This window comes from Microcaecilia unicolor, chromosome 5 (genome assembly GCF_901765095.1).
Source record: "Microcaecilia unicolor chromosome 5, aMicUni1.1, whole genome shotgun sequence".
In the NCBI taxonomy this organism is placed as follows: Eukaryota; Metazoa; Chordata; class Amphibia; order Gymnophiona; family Siphonopidae; genus Microcaecilia; species Microcaecilia unicolor.
The window spans coordinates 23,948,458-23,965,421 of NC_044035.1; the positions used below are offsets into that span (position 1 = coordinate 23,948,458).

Sequence of the window (16,964 nt, forward strand, 5' to 3'; positions counted from 1 at the left end):
TACCTCTCCACTCTCATCTTTCCCTACATTCCTCCCCGGGAACTCCGTTCACTGGGTAAATCTCTCTTATCTGCACCCTTCTCCTCCACTGCTAACTACAGACTCCATTACTTTTATCTTGCTGCACCATATGCCTGAAATAGACTTCCTGAGCCGGTACGTCAAGCTCCATCTCTGGCCAACTTCAAATCTAAGCTAAAAGCCCACCTTTTTGATGCTGCTTTTAACTCCTAACCCTTATTCACTTGTTCAGAACCCTTATTTTATCATCCTCACTTTAATATTCCCTTTTCTCTTGTTTGTCTGTCCTAATTAGATTGTAAGCTCTGTCGAGCAGGGACTGTCTCTTCATGTTCAAGTGTGCAGCGCTGCATACATCTAGTAGCACTTTAGAAATGATAAGTATTAGTAGTAGTGTTTGGGATTCCAGAATCTTGCTACTGGTGGGATTCTGTGCAGAATCTTGCTACTCTTTGGGATTCCGGAATCTTGCTACTGTTGGGATTCTGCGCGGAATCTTGCTACTCTATGGGATTCCGGAATCTTGCTACTGTTGGGATTCTACACAGAATCTTGCTACTCTTTGGGATTCCGGAATCTTGCTACTCTTTGTCCTTATCCCTTATTTGTCCTGTTTGTCTGTCTTGATTAGATTGTAAGGTCTGTCGAGCAGGGACTGTCTCTTCATGTTCAAGTGTACAGCGCTTTAGAAATTATAAGTAGTAGTAGTAGATGCCCGTAGGAATATAATGGGCATCTCGGCGTTTACCACCAGCCAATTTCTAAAAACACTACTGTGGCTTAGTAGTAAAAGATCCCCTAAGATATACGTAGCTGAAAATGTGCAAAACCACATTTATGTAGAATTTTGCTCTAATTTTGGGCACAGATTTATTTCCCAATAGATGGCATGTCAGACTTTTTTCTTTCCAATAGGATTATATTTTTTTACTACTAGAATGAAGTTTTTTTTGTTTGTTTGTTTTGGGACCAGAAAGAACTGTAGCCCAAAATTATTCCAAAAATAACCAAAATCATTTGCACAGCAAGACCTAATATTCTGCCAGTGTTGCTTGACAAAGTAGCTTAGAAATCTTCTGTCCTAGCTTAGCATTTTGAAGTAAAACTGCAGGGTGTTGAGGTTTCCATAAAAAAGGGCATTAAATTGTTGGGAGAAGGGTTGGATTCAAATTTGACGATGAAAAGTCACGTAAATGATTTGATTTGAATGTTTTTCTTTGTAATTGAAATTACTTTGAAGGTTAAAATATTTCTTGAATAAGCACCATTTACAGCTTGTTATCCAAACTTCAGTTCTCTTTGATTATTGCAACATTTCTCTGGTATGGTTACCTATTAAACAGTTGCAAAGATTACAGGTTTTTCAAACTGTCAGCAAATTTGATTTTTTTTTTTTTTTTTTGGGGGGGGGGGGGGTTTACAAAATTTGATGTTACACCATTGTTACGCGAGCTGCATTGGTTACCTGTCTGTGCAGAACTGAATTTAAGCTGTTGATATTTGTTTTTAAGATCTTATATGGACTGTGCCCTGATTATTTGATACCCATAGAGGGGCATAATCAAACGGGGACAACCATCTCTAAGGGCACCCATCTCTAAGGACGTCCCGGCGAAGGGGTGGGGAAACCGCTATTATCGAAACAAGATGGGCGTCCATCTTTCGTTTCGATAATACGGTCGGGGACGCCCAAATCTCAACATTTAGGTCGACCTTAGAGATGGTCGACCTACATGTTGAGATGGGCGACCTTAGAGATGGTCGTCCCCGGTTTTCGGCGATAATGGAAACCGAGGATGCCCATCTCAAAAACGACCAAATCCAAGGCATTTGGTCGTGGGAGGAGCCAGCATTTGTAATGCACTGGTCCCACTCACATGCCAGGACACCAGCCGAGCACCCTAGGGGGCACTGCAGTGGACTTCACAAATTGCTCCCAGGTGCATAGCTCCCTTACCTTCAGTGCTGAGCCCCCCAAACCCCCCAAAACCCACTCCTCATAACTGTACACCACTACCATAGCCCTTACAGGTGAAGGGGGCATCCTACATGTGGGTACAGTGGGTTTCGGTGAGTTTTGAAGGGCTCACATTTACCAGCACAAGTGTAACAGGTAGGGGGGATGGGCCTGGGTCCGCCTGCCTGAAGTGCACTGCACCCACTAAAACTGCTCCAGAGACCTGCATACTGCTGTCATGGAGCTGGGTATGACATTTGAGGCTGGCATAGAGGTTGGCAAAAATTAAAAAAAAAATGTTTTTTAGGGTGGGAAGGGGGTTGGTGACCACTGAGGGAGTAAGGGGAGGTCATCCCCGATTCCCTCCAGTGGTCATCTGGTCAGTTTGGGCTCCTTTTTGAGGCTTGGTCTTGGAAAAAAAATGGACCAAGTAAAGTCGACCAAATGCTCATCAGGGCATTATCAGCCAAGGATGCCCATCTCTTAAGCACATCCCAGTCCCGTCTTCGCTACGCCTCCGACACGCCCCCATGAACTTTGGTCATCCCCGCGACGGACTGCAGTTGAGGACGCCCAAAATCGGCTTTCGATTATGCCAATTTGGGCGACCCTGAGAGAAGCACGCCCATTTGTGTTGGAAGATAGGCGCCCTTCTCTTTCGAAAATGCCCCTGATAATATCAATCTATCAGACTGCTCATTGTTTAAGAACAATGCGTTTGGCATTTCCATCTCCTCTACACTGTTGCTTAGTACTAAAAAATAAGAACTTTGTATGGAAAAGTTACTGAACTTTGGAATAGTTTACCTTCTGAAATCAGACGATTGATTATATGTACTTCCAGCAAGCTTTGAAGACCTGATTATTTTGAAAGTATTTGTCTTTTGATTACCTGTTTTGTTTTCAGTTGATTTTATAGGAGTTTTATTGTTTGTCTGTACTTTTATGTTTTTTTTAGTTGTAACCCGCTTTGAACCTGATGGTTAAGCAGGACATAAATGCTGAAATTAATTTAAATGTTACTTTTAAATAAAATGAAGCAAATTCATAAAACCTCTTCCTCTCTGTTCCTGATTTGGAAATGCTAATTATTTGGATGGGTTTGTTTATAAAATCATCAACACTTTTGTGCTAACTCTATATACACATGTATCTTTGAAAAGCACTATGGGAGTTTTATAAAAGGCTCAGTATTTGTTGAGCCTTTTATAAACTATTTGTCTACTTTTCTGCTACCAAAAGTAAGTATTCGTTTTTGGTACTAGGCTCCTACCCAGTTAAACCCCACTGAGTGACTCCTGCACCTGATAGCAGCACTTAACCGGTTAGTGCTACTGAATATCTCCACTCATAGGAGTCAACTTTTCCAAATTATTGGGGGTGCTAAGCCCAGTGGAAATAACCCTTCCTTGAACACATACAAGGAATTTTCTCAATATTGGGGGTGCTCAAGCACCCACAGAGTCGGCTCCTATGTCTCCACTAACGGCCATCTCCAACTGGTTAGATTAGGGGAGGAGCATGGGTGGAACACCTACTGAGCAGGTTAGCCGTGATTTTCAGTCGGCTAACTGGCTAAATAACCATATAAAATTAGGACTATTGCAACTTGCTTCTCACAGGTCTTCCACTCAGCCATCTCTCTCCTCTTCAATCTGTTCAAAATTCTGCTGCACGATTAATATTTCACCAAAGTCGCTATGCCCATATCAGCCCTCTTCTGAAGTCACTTCACTGGCTCCCTATCTGTTTCCGTGTACAGTTCAAGCTCCTCTTATTAACTTATAAGTGCATTCACTCTGCTGCCCCTCACTACCTCTCCACCCTCATCTCTCCCTACACTCCTTCCCAGGAACTCCGTTCACTAGGCAAATCTCTCCTAATTGTACCCTTCTCCTCCATCACTAATTCCAGACTCCGTTCCTTTTATCTTGCCGCACCTTATGCCTGGAATAGACTTCCTGAGCCATTACGTCAAGCTCCATCCCTGGCCGCCTTCAAATCCAGGCTAAAGGCCTACCTGTTTGATGCTGCTTTTAATTCCTAACTTGTCACCTGCTCGTAACCTTTATCTTGTCTTCCTCTCTTCAATAGTCTCTTTTCCCTTTGTGTCCTATCTGTCTGTCCTACCCTTATCCCTTATTTGTCCTGTCTGCCCTGATTTAGATTGTAAGCTCTTTTGAGCAGGGACTGTCTTTGCTTAATGTTCAATTGTGAAGCACTGCATATGACTGGTAGCGCTATAGAAATGATTTGTCGTAGTAGTAGGACAGCTAAAAGGCTGGGTGACCACTGCAACCTGGATATTCAGTTCTGGGAGCCACACAGGCCCCCAGCATTGACTATCCAGAGTCAGTCCAGCCCATGACTGAGTATGGTTCTGATGTCACATACCTCTGGGGGCTGAATGTCAGGCCCTTCAAGACTCGTTTCACAAGTCTGGGCATCAGGATTTTTACTAATCTGTTCTTGCGCTTTCCTTAAACAGTAAGTTTTGCAAAGAGCAGCTTTTTATTTTTGCACGTTAAAGTTCTTCAGGACTCCAGGATGTCTGGGGAAAACACACTTTTAATGGCATTTATCTAAAATGTATCCAGTAAGTGGAAACCCTGTGCAGTCTACTGCCTTGTGTTAGATGTGTTGTGAAGTTTCTTCTATTACCAGTATTGACCAGTCTTCCATGTGTATACTGCCTAATGAGGCCTCCAGAAGTGTGTGTTGCACACATGTAACAGTCTAATTTTGTCTTGGTGCTGGTGTTATAAGATAGATGGTAGTAACCCTGCGGTTGATGCTTCGCATTGTTTCTTTACCTTCACCATGCAACATCTTATATTTTTGTGAGCTTGATAGCAAAATACTTTTGTTTTATGATAACAGGACAATCAGCTATCATCACTTCCCCTTGATTTTGGGACTTGGCTTAATATGGTGGAATTGAACTTGGCTACTAATCAGCTCAGCAAAATTTCAGAGGATGTGTCAGGACTGATTTCTCTTGAGGTGAGTAAAAAGGGAGACATGCAAGTGACATTCTTAGTCACAGGGTGCTAGTGACCTTGCACACTATATGTTAAGTCAGCATATTTGCTGGGAAAAAATGGTTTGTGCTTTTTAACAAAAATGTGCTAAATAAATGTAGACAGTGAGGGTTCGGGACCTAGGTGAACAGCCTTGTTCATGTCTTGCGCATCCTTTATTTAATGGCATTTTTAATGCTCTTGTTTGTACCTCCACGTCTTCCGCATCCTTTAATGGTGGTGTTGGTGCTCTTGTTTATGCTCTCATTTATCCTTCCATGTCTTTTGCATCCTTTATTTAATGACGTTGTTGGTGCTCTTGTTTGTCCTTCCACATCTTCCGCATCCTTTATTTAATGGTGGTGTTGGTGCTTTTGTTTGTCCTTCCACATCTTCCGCTTCCTTTATTTAATGGTGGTGTTGGTGCTCTTGGTTATGCTCTCGTTTATCTTTGTACATTTTCCGCATCCTTTATTTAATGACGTTGTTGGTGCTCTTGTTTATCCTTCCACATCTTCCGCATCCTTTATTTAATGGTGGTGTTGGTGCTCGTGTTTGTCCTTCCACATTTTCCGCATCCTTTATTTAATGGTGGTGTTGGTGCTCTTGTTTATGCTCTCATTTATCCTTCCATGTCTTTTGCATCCTTTATTTAATGACGTTGTTGGTGCTCGTGTTTGTCCTTCCACATCTTCCACATCCTTTATTTAATGGTGGTGTTGGTGCTCTTGTTTATGCTCTCGTTTATCTTTGTACATTTTCCACATCCTTTATTTAATGGTGGTGTTGGTGCTCTTGTTCATGCTCTCATTTATCCTTCCATGTCTTTTGCATCCTTTATTTAATGACGTTGTTGGTGCTCTTGTTTGTCCTTCCACATCTTCCACATCCTTTATTTAATGGTGGTGTTGGTGCTCGTGTTTGTCCTTCCACATCTTCCGTATCCTTTATTTAATGGTGGTGTTGGTGCTCTTGTTTATGCTCTCGTTTATCTTTGTATATTTTCCACATCCTTTATTTAATGGTGGTGTTGGTGCTCTTGGTTATGCTCTCGTTTATCTTTGTACATTTTCCGCATCCTTTATTTAATGACGTTGTTGGTGCTCTTGTTTATCCTTCCACATCTTCCGCATCCTTTATTTAATGGTGGTGTTGGTGCTCGTGTTTGTCCTTCCACATTTTCCGCATCCTTTATTTAATGGTGGTGTTGGTGCTCTTGTTTATGCTCTCATTTATCCTTCCATGTCTTTTGCATCCTTTATTTAATGACGTTGTTGGTGCTCTTGTTTGTCCTTCCACATCTTCCACATCCTTTATTTAATGGTGGTGTTGGTGCTCGTGTTTGTCCTTCCACATCTTCCGTATCCTTTATTTAATGGTGGTGTTGGTGCTCTTGTTTATGCTCTCGTTTATCTTTGTACATTTTCCGCATCCTTTATGTAATGACGTTGTTGGTTCCCTCGTTTATCCTTCCACGTCTTCCGCATCCCTTATTTAATGGTAGTGTTGGTGCTCATTTATGCTCTCGTTTATCGTTCCACAACCTTTATTAATGGTGGTGTTGGTGCTGTTTATCCTTCCACATCCTCTATTTAATGCTATTGTTAGTGTTGTTGCTTATGGCATAGCTTGAAAAGCTTCCCTTTGAGTTGGGAGGACGTTGTACCAACTGGTAAGTGAGAGAAAACAGCGTCTTGTAAGTTTTTCCCAGCACACACAGGCCCAGTTAACCCAAAGTTACTACAAGACCTAGGTTTGGTAACTGTTGTAACTAGGGTTTGATAACTTGTAATAGTAGCTGAAGTTGGAATAGCACAGACACGTCCTCTCAAAAATTTTCATTGATAAAACACACTATTTGTTTTTTTTTTTCCAATCAGAATAGCTTAGCGTGTAGAGCTATACTTCCTCCGTGTTCCCAATTTCCCTTTAATAGTGGTTTTAGCTTTACAAACCTTTCTTTTCAATCTGACAGGTCCACAGAAAATAGCCCCGTCAGCACTGTTTGGCTAGGTTGATCTTGCATAAACTATTTATGAGAAAGCAATAGAGGGTAAAGAGGGAAGTAGGAATTTCAACTTGTTTATCATGTGCCCATGTTGTGAAATGCTCTGGCACAGTATGGGTGACATAGGCCTTCTAACCATGAGAAATGCATTTCTATGTGTAAGAGGAATTGTAAAGAGAGAAAAGCAGTGGCGTACCAAGGGGGGGGGGGGCGGTGGGGGCGGTCCCGGGTGCACGCTGCTGATGGGGTGCCGCGCGCTGGTCAGCGTCGTTAGTTTCCATGCTCCCTCTGCCCCGGAACAGGAAGTAACCTGTTCCGGGACAGAGGGAGCATGGAAACGAACGACACTGACAGGCGCGCGGCACCCCTCCAGCGGCGTGCACCCGGGGGTGAGGGGGTTCTTTCGCCGGGGTGGGGGGTGTCCTTTTGCCAGGGGGGGGTCTGCACTGCACGGGAGGGGGGGCAGGGCGCATCGGCGATCCGCCCCGGGTGTCAGCGCTCCTAGGAACGCCACTGGGGAAAAGTATCACATAGTTTCACACTGCCACAGTAGCTCCATTCCCTTTAAACAGGTTGAATATTGAGCCTTCAGCAATTGGCATTTTTATAAATGCTGATTGCCACAGGCTAATTCTGACCCAGATGCAGTGCGGGGCCATATCTGGGCACCAGCACTGAATAGCTGGGTCAGCGATGGTGCCAGAAGTTACACAGGTATGACCAATATCGAAGATATACCCAAGGAGGTTTAATTGCTTCCCTACGAAGCAGCCGCCATCTTGATATACTCAAAATACATTACTTTGTTTGGCGGCAAGCTCCACCTACTGGCTTCAGGCCAGATAATGGGCCTAGCACACTCCCGTCTTCTTCTGTCAATTAGACCTCCTTGACTGATATTCAGTGCCATACCTGCATAGCTAACTGGGCAAAGTGCCACCTAACTGCCCAGACTTCACCCTGGCAGTGCCCCACCTGGTGAAATCCTGTTGAATACTTGGGCCAGTAGCATACCAAGGGCGGGACGGTCCACACCAGGTACAGGCAGCGAGGGGGGTGCATGGAGCAGTTGTGCAGCTGTCTGCTCCGCCGCTCCCCTGCCCCCTCTGATATTACTTCCTGTTTCGGGGCAGGGGACCGGCGGAGCTGACAGCATACGACTGCTTCACGCACCGCTTTACTAGGAGGAAGGGTGGTGGGGGTGTTGTGCTTTAGGGAGGGTGAAGTTGGTGATCTTCAGGGGTTGTGACGTGCCTCAGGGGGGTTGGGGGGGGTGATGCACGTTGTGAGCGAGGGGCGCAGTGGCAACCCACCCTGGGTGGCAAACAAGCTAGGTATGCCACTGACTGGGGCCATCATTTTTCCAGAAAACGTCCTTAACACTCTTTTCTGCCACTTTTCAGTTCGATCCCATATGCCAGACCTAGGGAGACCTTCCTTGGTAAATATTTCTCTTTTACAAAAGCATAACTGCAGTGAGGTAAAGCAGCTGTTTATCTAGCAGCGAAACTGACAGGCTGGTGGCAGCTTACAGACTATCTGATTTATTGAGGGATGAGCTTTTGAGGACAATACACCCATTTCACTGGATGCCTCTTGTCCTAGAGCAACCGGATAATGTCATTTGATCATGACACCAGAACCAATTTTGATGAGATTTTGGTCATAATGAAAAACCCATGTTCTCCACCGGGGATGTTTTTAAATAACTGAAAATCAGAAGCCCTAGATGTATTTGCTTTTGTTTAGTCTAAGAATCAGGTTAATTTGCCTACCCTAGTGTGTGGCCGTAGAAGCTCTGTAGTGAATACCTTTGGTACTCCAGACTCCGCCCTTTCTGCCTCGCCTCACCCTATGCTTGGAATAAACTCCCTGAGCCCATACGCCAAGCCCCCTCCCTACCCATCTTCAAATCCTTGCTCAAAGCCCACCTCTTCAACGTTGCTTTCGGCACCTAACCTTTATACCTTTCAGGAAATCTAGACTGCCCCTATTTGACTGACTGTACATTTGTCCTTTAGATTGTAAGCTTCTTTGAGCAGGGACTGTCCTTCTATGTTAAATTGTACAGCGCTGCGTAACCCTAGTAGCGCTTAGAAATGTCAAGTAGTAGTAGTATGTTGCTATTCCACTAGCAACATTCCATGTAGAAGCCTGCGCGGCCACATTGGTGATCTGCAAGGGCCGACTTCTACATGGAATGTTGCTACTATTCGAGATTCTACATGGAATGTTAATGTTGTTATTCCACTAGCAACATTCCATGTAGAAGGCTGCGCAGGCTTCTGTTTCTGTGAGTCTGACGTCCTGCACGTACGTGCAGGACGTCAGACTCACAGAAGCAGAAGCCTGCGCGGCCACATTGGTGATCTGCAAGGGCCGACTTCTACATGGAATGTTGCTACTATTTGAGATTCTACATGGAATGTTAATGTTGTTATTCCACTAGCAACATTCCATGTAGAAGCCTGCGCGGCCACATTGGTGATCTGCAAGGGCCGACTTCTACATGGAATGTTGCTCCTATTGGAGATTGCTTGGAATAAACTTCCTGAGCCCTTACGCCAAGCCCCCTCCCTACCCATCTTCAAATCCTTGCTCAAAGCCCACCTCTTCAATGTCGCTTTCGGCACCTAACCATTGTACCTCTATCCAGGAAATCTAGACTGCCTCAATCTTGATTGACTGCACTTTTTGTCCTTTAGATTGTAAGCTCCTTTGAGCAGGGACTGTCCTTCTTTGTTAATTGTACAGCGCTGCGTAACCCTGGTAGCGCTTTAGAAATGTTAAGTAGTAGTAGTAGAATCTGCTGCATTATATTAGTGTTGTTCATATTATTTTTTCTTAAGGTTCTTATCTTGTCAAACAATCTTCTGAGGAAGCTTCCTTATGGCATTGGAAACCTAAGGAAGTTGAGAGAGTTGGATCTTGAAGAGAATAAACTTGAATCTCTCCCTAATGAAATTGCCTATCTTAAGGACTTGCAGGTAAAAGCTTTCTCTTCGTTAACCTTTTGGTGTCTGCACTCAATTGCTTAGACTGAAAAGCCAATAAAACTAGTAACAAAAAAACTGGAATTTGATGGTAGACCTTGACATGAAGATTGTGGCCACAGAAATCAGCTATAACTTGATTGAACTTGTGTTAGCTATTAGTGTTAGACATGTACTAGCTGACGTCTGATGAAATTCCCCCCGAGGTTTCCTACATCCCCTCCATCCTTGTCAAACCTGAGAAGCTCTGTCCTGGGCAATCTTGCCTTGCCTTCACCCAGATCCTCGCCTCCTGCACAATCTAACTCTTGACAGCCTCACCTTGTTCTCCAGCTACCGATTCACAGATATTCCCCTCCAGTCCCATGGCCTTGCAGTCGAGGCCACCTGCTTTCCAGATTCCTTCTGGTCTCATTGCTGTGTATTGGCTGACAGCGTCATCTCCCAACTCCTCTGTAGTAATCCTCGGCCTACAGTCAGGTCTCTGAATGCACGTTGTGTAGCTAACAGTTCCTGTATCCACCAAACTCGCCCAATGGAGTGCATCTGCCATCCTCCCTAGTTGCAAACACAGGCACCATCCTCCCCTTAGTAGGTTATATATATAGAGATACTATATAGCATATCTTCAGACAATAGTTTGGGGGATGGCCTGGTGAGCAGGGGTGTAGCCAGACCTTCGGTGGGAGGGGGCCAGAGCCTGAGGTGGGCGGGCACATTTTTGTCTGCCGCCGCCCTGCCGCTCTCCACCCACTGCTGCAGCAAATACCCCCACCAGCTGAAGCCTTCTCCAGTGCTGGTCTCCATCGCTGCCACATTGCCTGCTCTGCTCTCTCTTCCCCCCTCATGTCCTGCATGCTCCTTTTAATGAAACTGAGGATGCTCAATTTTACTAAAAGGAGCGTGCAGGACGTGAGGGGGAAGAAAGGGCAGGCAACGCGGCAGCACCGGAGACTGGCGCTGGACAAGGCTTCAGCTGGCGGGGGTTGGGGACCCCCGCCAGCAAAACCAGAGGAAATTTGAGGGGGCCCAGGTCCCTGTGGCCCCACATAGCTACGCCATTGCTGGTGAGTCAGCAGAAAGTACATGCACTGCTATATGGAAGACCTAAGACTGGGAGGGAATGGGGAGAGAGAACTTGGGTGAACACATACTACCAAGTTCCTGAGAGAATCACTGCTGGACTCCTGGCCAAGGATTACATCTAAGGAATGTTAAAAGAAAAAAACCAGGAACAGATTCCTGGAATTTCTGAACAAATGTTAATAGCGTGGTAGTTCAATCAAGGCTTATTCCAGTTATGGAAGCACAAAGGTACAGGAGGAAACTGGCACCCTAAAATCCAATTTATTTATTTGAGTACTTGATACACCACATTACCACAACAGCATGAATGCGGTGTACTAATCATTATTCATTCCCAGAAAATCAGTGATACCACAAACAGCAGGATGATATTAAGAAGAAACAAAACACAGTAATAAATGTAACCGTAAAACAATCTCAACACCTGAGACTAGCTGTCAACATTGATGGGAGAATTAGAAACAAAAATCTGCTTTCACATGATATACAAACTGTAAGGTGATAGCATGATCTTTGTGTGCAGTGCTTGGATAATATCCTGCACATGGAAAACAAGTTTGGATTGCATTTAGATTTCATGAAATGCCTTTCCAAACCTGTGAGGAGAGTTTTAAACAGGGGCGTATCTGGACTCTGGCGGGAGGGGGGGCCAGAGCCAGAGGGAGGGGGCAAATTTTAGCCCCCCCCCCCCCGGCGCCACCGATTTCCCCCCCCCCCCCGCCATTTCCGGACCCCCCCCACCAATGCCAGACCCCCCCCTCACCACCAATGACACTCTCCACCCCCTCCCGCCGCCGCCAACCCTCCCCCGCTGCTGTCACTTACCTTTGCTGGCGGGGGACCCCAACCCTCCGCCAGCCGAGGTCCTCTCTTCCATGCAGGCTGCAAGTTGCAATGCTTCCTGTTCTTCTGAGTCTGATGTCCTGCACGTACAACGCGCAGGACGTCAGACTGAGTTCCAAATTCTGAGTCTGACGGACGTCAGACTCAGAAGAACAGGAAGCGAAACGTTGCAACTTGCATCATGCACGGAAGAGAGGACTTCGGCTGGTGGGGGCTTGGGGTCCCCCACCAGCAAAGATCGGCGACGGGTTGGTGACGGGCGGGAGGGAGGGAGGGAGGGAGGGGGAGAGGGTCGATGGTAGAGGGGTCCAGGGCGAAATCTGCGGGGGCCCAGGCCCCTGTGGCCCCACACAGATACGCCCCTGGTTTTAAATGAAGGTATTGTAGATGGATCTGTCTCACAGAGGGCTTATAATCTAGGGTAAATATGGTAAAGATTTGCATTTACTATGGATTAATGGCCAGATTTAATGTGGAGTAACTGGAAAGAGGGGCATAATCGAAAGGGACGCCTAAGTTTTGCTGAGGACGTCCTCGCAAAACGTCCCAGTGGAGGGGCGGGGAAACCCGTATTATCAAAACAAGATGGACGTCCATCTTTCGTTTCGATAATACAGTCGGGGACGCCCACATCTTGACATTTAGGTCGTCCTTAGAGATGGTTGTCCCTAGACTTGGTCATTTCTGATTTTCGGCGATAACAGAAACCAAGGACGCCCATCTCAGAAACGACCAAATGCAAGCCCTTTGGTCTTGGGAGGAGCCAGCATTCGTACTGCACTGGTCTCCCTCACATGCCAGGACACCAACCGGGAACCCTAGGGGGCACTGCAGCGGACTTCATAAATTGCTCCCAGGTACATAGCTCCCTTACCTTGTGTGCTGAGCCCCCCAAAACCCACTACCCACAACTGTACACCACTACCATAGCCCTTATGGGTGAAGGGGGAAACTTGATGTGGGTACAGTGGATTTCTGGTGGGTTTTGGAGGGCTCACATTTACCACCACAAGTGTAACAGGTTAGGGGGGGGGATGGGCCTGGGTCTGCCTGCCTGAAGTGCACTGCCCCTACTAAAATTGCTCCAGGGACCTGCATACTGCTGTCATGGACCTGAGTATGACATTTGAGGCTGGCATAGAGGCTACCACAAAATATTTTTAAAGATGTTTTTTGAGGATGGGCGGGGGTTAGTGACCACTGGGGGAGTAAGGGGAAGTGATCCCCAATTCTCTCCAGTGGTCATCTGGTTAGTTCGGGCACCTTTTTGTGGCTTGGTCGTAAGAAAAACACGACCAGGTAAAGTTGTCCAAGGGCTCGTCAGGGATGGCCTTTTTTTTTTTCCATTATGGGTCGAGGACGCCCATGTGTTAGGCACGCCCAAGTCCCACCTCCAATACGTCCACGTGAACTTTGGCCGTCCCCACGACGGAAAGCAGTTGGGTACGCCCAAAATCGGCTTTCGATTATGCCAATTTGGGCGACCCTGTGAGAAGGATGCCCATCTTTCGATTTGTGTCGAAAGAAGGGCGTCCTTCTCTTTCGAAAATGAGCCTGATAGTCTCTACGTTATCCTTCCATTCAGCTAACTCAGAGAAAGTTTGATTGGAAGTTCTCTTCTGCTGTGATCTGTTTCCTTGGCGGCACTGATGCCCCCTCAGGTCACCACTGTGACCAAGTCACATTGGTTTCTGTCTTAGTTATGGGTGAGGAACGTAGAGGAATCTCAGGATGGGCTGGGAACCATGAGGGGTAGAGGAAACCTGGTCAGGAATTCCTAGAGTGGAAGGAACTATTGGGCCATTAAACCTGAATCCATGAAGAGAGAGCAAGATAAAGGCAGATTATTCCCCTCACGATCACTTGAAACACTATCTAAGAGTCAGGGAAAATGCTTAGATGAGTCACAGAAAGAAGTATACTTGAAAACGTAGCAGCCATATTCTGGGTAAAGTCCCAAGGAAAGAATGGTAATGGGGGCAGGGTGGCTTCAAGAAACTCCAAAGGAATAGGCAGCTGCAGCCTGGTGCAGGAAGAAAGCCCTAGGAATTAGTGGAAATGTAGTTCTGCATTTCCACCAACAGGGGAGATGGACAGCTCTGACTCTGACCCAGTATTAGGAAAAGCAGTGGGGCCAAAAACCTTCCCGAGGGCAACAGAGGAATATAGGGCAGAAACAATCCGCCAGAGAGAGAGAGGGGAAATCCCTCAGTGTTATTCAGCTGGAGTAAACGGGCTACCCAGTCTAGGGCCAGGAGATCCCTAAAGTAGATACTGGGCCAAGAGCAAAGCATGGGTTGTCCATTCCTCCCCCAGGGCTGGAGGTTGCTGAAAACAGAATTTGGTAAAGCCATCTGGCAGGAATTCTACCAAGCATAACTAGAGGGCAAACCCAGTCCTAAGCCATGGCTAGTGCCCACGGAAAACCCAGATGCCTCAAGACTTACTGCCAGCCTTGATAATAAAATTGGATGTTTATTATGTTTAAGTTGGCCTGTGAACTGAGGTTTGAAGCATCTCCAGGGATTATGAAGAAAACGAACTGTGAGAATTGCCAGGTTTCCCTTGTAATCCTGGGTAAGGGCTATGGAGACTGTATCTAGAGCTAATTTAAGTTAGATGTATAAGAGCACAGATATGGAAGAAAAACATACAGTTACAGTATGGCTATGCAGCATGATTTCCCTTTTGACTTCATAGTACTCCACCTCATAAAGTCCAGTCCAGCATCACACGGATCCCTGCCCACCATTCCATGATCCCAACACATCACTACCAACACTATATTCCATGAGCAGGAAAGCAGCACCTCATTTTCTCTCTAATGATACTGTAATTATTTTTTTCATTTTTAACTAGAAATTAGTCCTGACTAATAATCAGTTGACCATCCTACCAAGAGGGATTGGACACCTTACCAACCTGACACATCTTGGTCTTGGAGAGAATCTCCTCACACACCTGCCTGAAGAAATTGGTAAGAGCCCCCTAAACTATCATCCTCAGATTATTTAATGTTCTGGTTGACACTGGGGCTTGAGCTGATGAGATGAGGCTGACCCTGGGCCTCAAGAACTTATGGGATGGGGCTGACCATGGGGTTCAGATACAAAGTGTGAAAAATTGGGACCTGGTTTAAGCTTCCTGTCATGTACTGCCAGCAAATCATGAAGCTGATTCAGGTTGCACCACATGACAAGGAAAGAATAAGACTTAATTTTTAAGCAGCACTGCAAGGGTTAGCTTTGGAGACTTACTTTTGAGCCCTTGGCCAGTAAAGAAGGGACCAAGTTCTAGCACTCACTATGCCAAAAAAAAAAAATCTTTGTAAAATTCTCCTCTGTGCAGTAGTGCATTATCAAGATTATAAATGTTTGCACTGGCAGAATGTCTTGCTGATTCTACATAATGTTTTTTTTTTTCTTTGTTCATATAATTTTATGTAGGTACACTGGAGAATCTAGAAGAGCTTTACCTGAATGACAACCCCAACTTGCACAGTCTGCCCTTTGAGTTGGCGCTCTGCAGCAAACTGTCAATCATGAGTATTGAGAACTGTCCGCTCAGCCACCTCCCACCTCAGATTGTTGCCGGGGGCCCCTCCTTCATCATTCAGTTCTTAAAAATGCAGGGCCCTTACCGTGCCATGGTCTGATCCAAGTTTGATGTCCCAAACACTGTACAAAACACGAACTGCATTTATTAAGACTGTGTTATGTGTTTCCGCTGATAGAGGAATCATAGCCATTTAGATTTCTTTTTCTTCTGCAAAGAAAATACCTAAGTTTCCTTTGCTGAATATGATGGATGGGTATTCAGTGGGTAATCTGCAGATGCCAATTACTTTGAAATCAATTGCCAACAAACTCAACAGTAATCGCAGCTAAGGGAAGAAATTGATGTTTATCACTGTTTGATCAACTTTCAGTCTCTACACAAGAACTTTGGGCCGGAGGTACTAAAGATTTTCTCCCCTTTTGTGTCTGTAAAGGAAATGCATCAAATACAGGAGTCGACGTACTGAGTATCTTGTCACCTGTGCACACTCCTTCCTCAAATCCTTCAGTATCCAGGACCCTAATGTTGGATTTTCTTTTTAACTTATTTTTTATGATTTAAACAGTTGATGTTTTTATATTGTTTACAGTTAGAGTAAATCATTGGATTATGATTTGCTCTGTTTTAATTGACTATATTTATACGAGCTTGGTGAGAAATCACCACTGAACAAGCCTATGTATAATATTTTCTCACTACACTATGATAAATGTATTTATAAATTATAGCCTTTATGATGTCAAGAGTGACTGTCACAAATGCTGATGTAGAGGCTGTGTCCAATGAGAAAACAGACCGTACATCTCAGGTTCACCAACAGCATTTTGAAAAACAGCACCAGTAGGGCAGTCGTGATTTATCTCCCTATGAAGACTAAACAGATGGGGTGGGAGACTGAGGGAAGAATAGAAAGGGGGCCTGGGAGGGTTTTCTCCATTTCTTGTTTGCAGCCAGGAGAGGCGGTGAGGCCACGAGGACAATGTGTAATGTGGCATTGAGTTTTCAGTTGTAACTTTGATTAGGAATCGCTTAGGATTCTGCATGATATATGAAACAGGCTTTAATCTTTCTCCTACTTCTTCCATCTGTCATGGCTCCAGCATGTCAGAAGTGAGCCTTTCTGAGGGTCGAGATCCTTTGCTAGCGCAAGCTGAGTTTTTCAGCAAAGAGACTTGTGTAAAGTTGTATTTTTATTTATTTATTTATTTGTAGCATTTGTATCCCACATTTTCCTACCAATTTGCAGGCTCAATGTGGCTTACATTTGCCGTAATGGCGGTTGCCATTTCCAGGTAACAGAATTACAAATGGTATTGCGTTAAGGTGCATACATACAACATAATATGTATGGAACAGATCATGGTATATATATATATATATATATATATATATATATATATATATATATATATATATATATATATATATATACCATGATATATATACATACACACTATATATATACTACAAAGTCCTAC

The 16,964-nt window shown here is 45.0% G+C and overlaps 1 protein-coding gene across 2 annotated transcripts in view; it reads left to right on the forward strand.

Annotated features, from left to right (window-relative positions):
- Positions 1-16,690, forward strand: part of LOC115469959 (leucine-rich repeat protein SHOC-2) — a 176,597-nt gene extending 159,907 nt beyond the window's left edge. For both annotated transcript variants that reach the window (XM_030202759.1, XM_030202760.1), the window contains exons 5-8: positions 4,859-4,981; positions 9,856-9,993; positions 14,788-14,905; positions 15,375-16,690. In XM_030202759.1, coding sequence (XP_030058619.1) covers positions 4,859-4,981; positions 9,856-9,993; positions 14,788-14,905; positions 15,375-15,583 — 588 coding nt within the window. In that variant the 3' untranslated portion in view covers positions 15,584-16,690. The remainder of the gene's footprint in view (positions 1-4,858; positions 4,982-9,855; positions 9,994-14,787; positions 14,906-15,374) is intronic.
- The last annotated feature ends 274 nt before the right edge of the window (positions 16,691-16,964 follow it).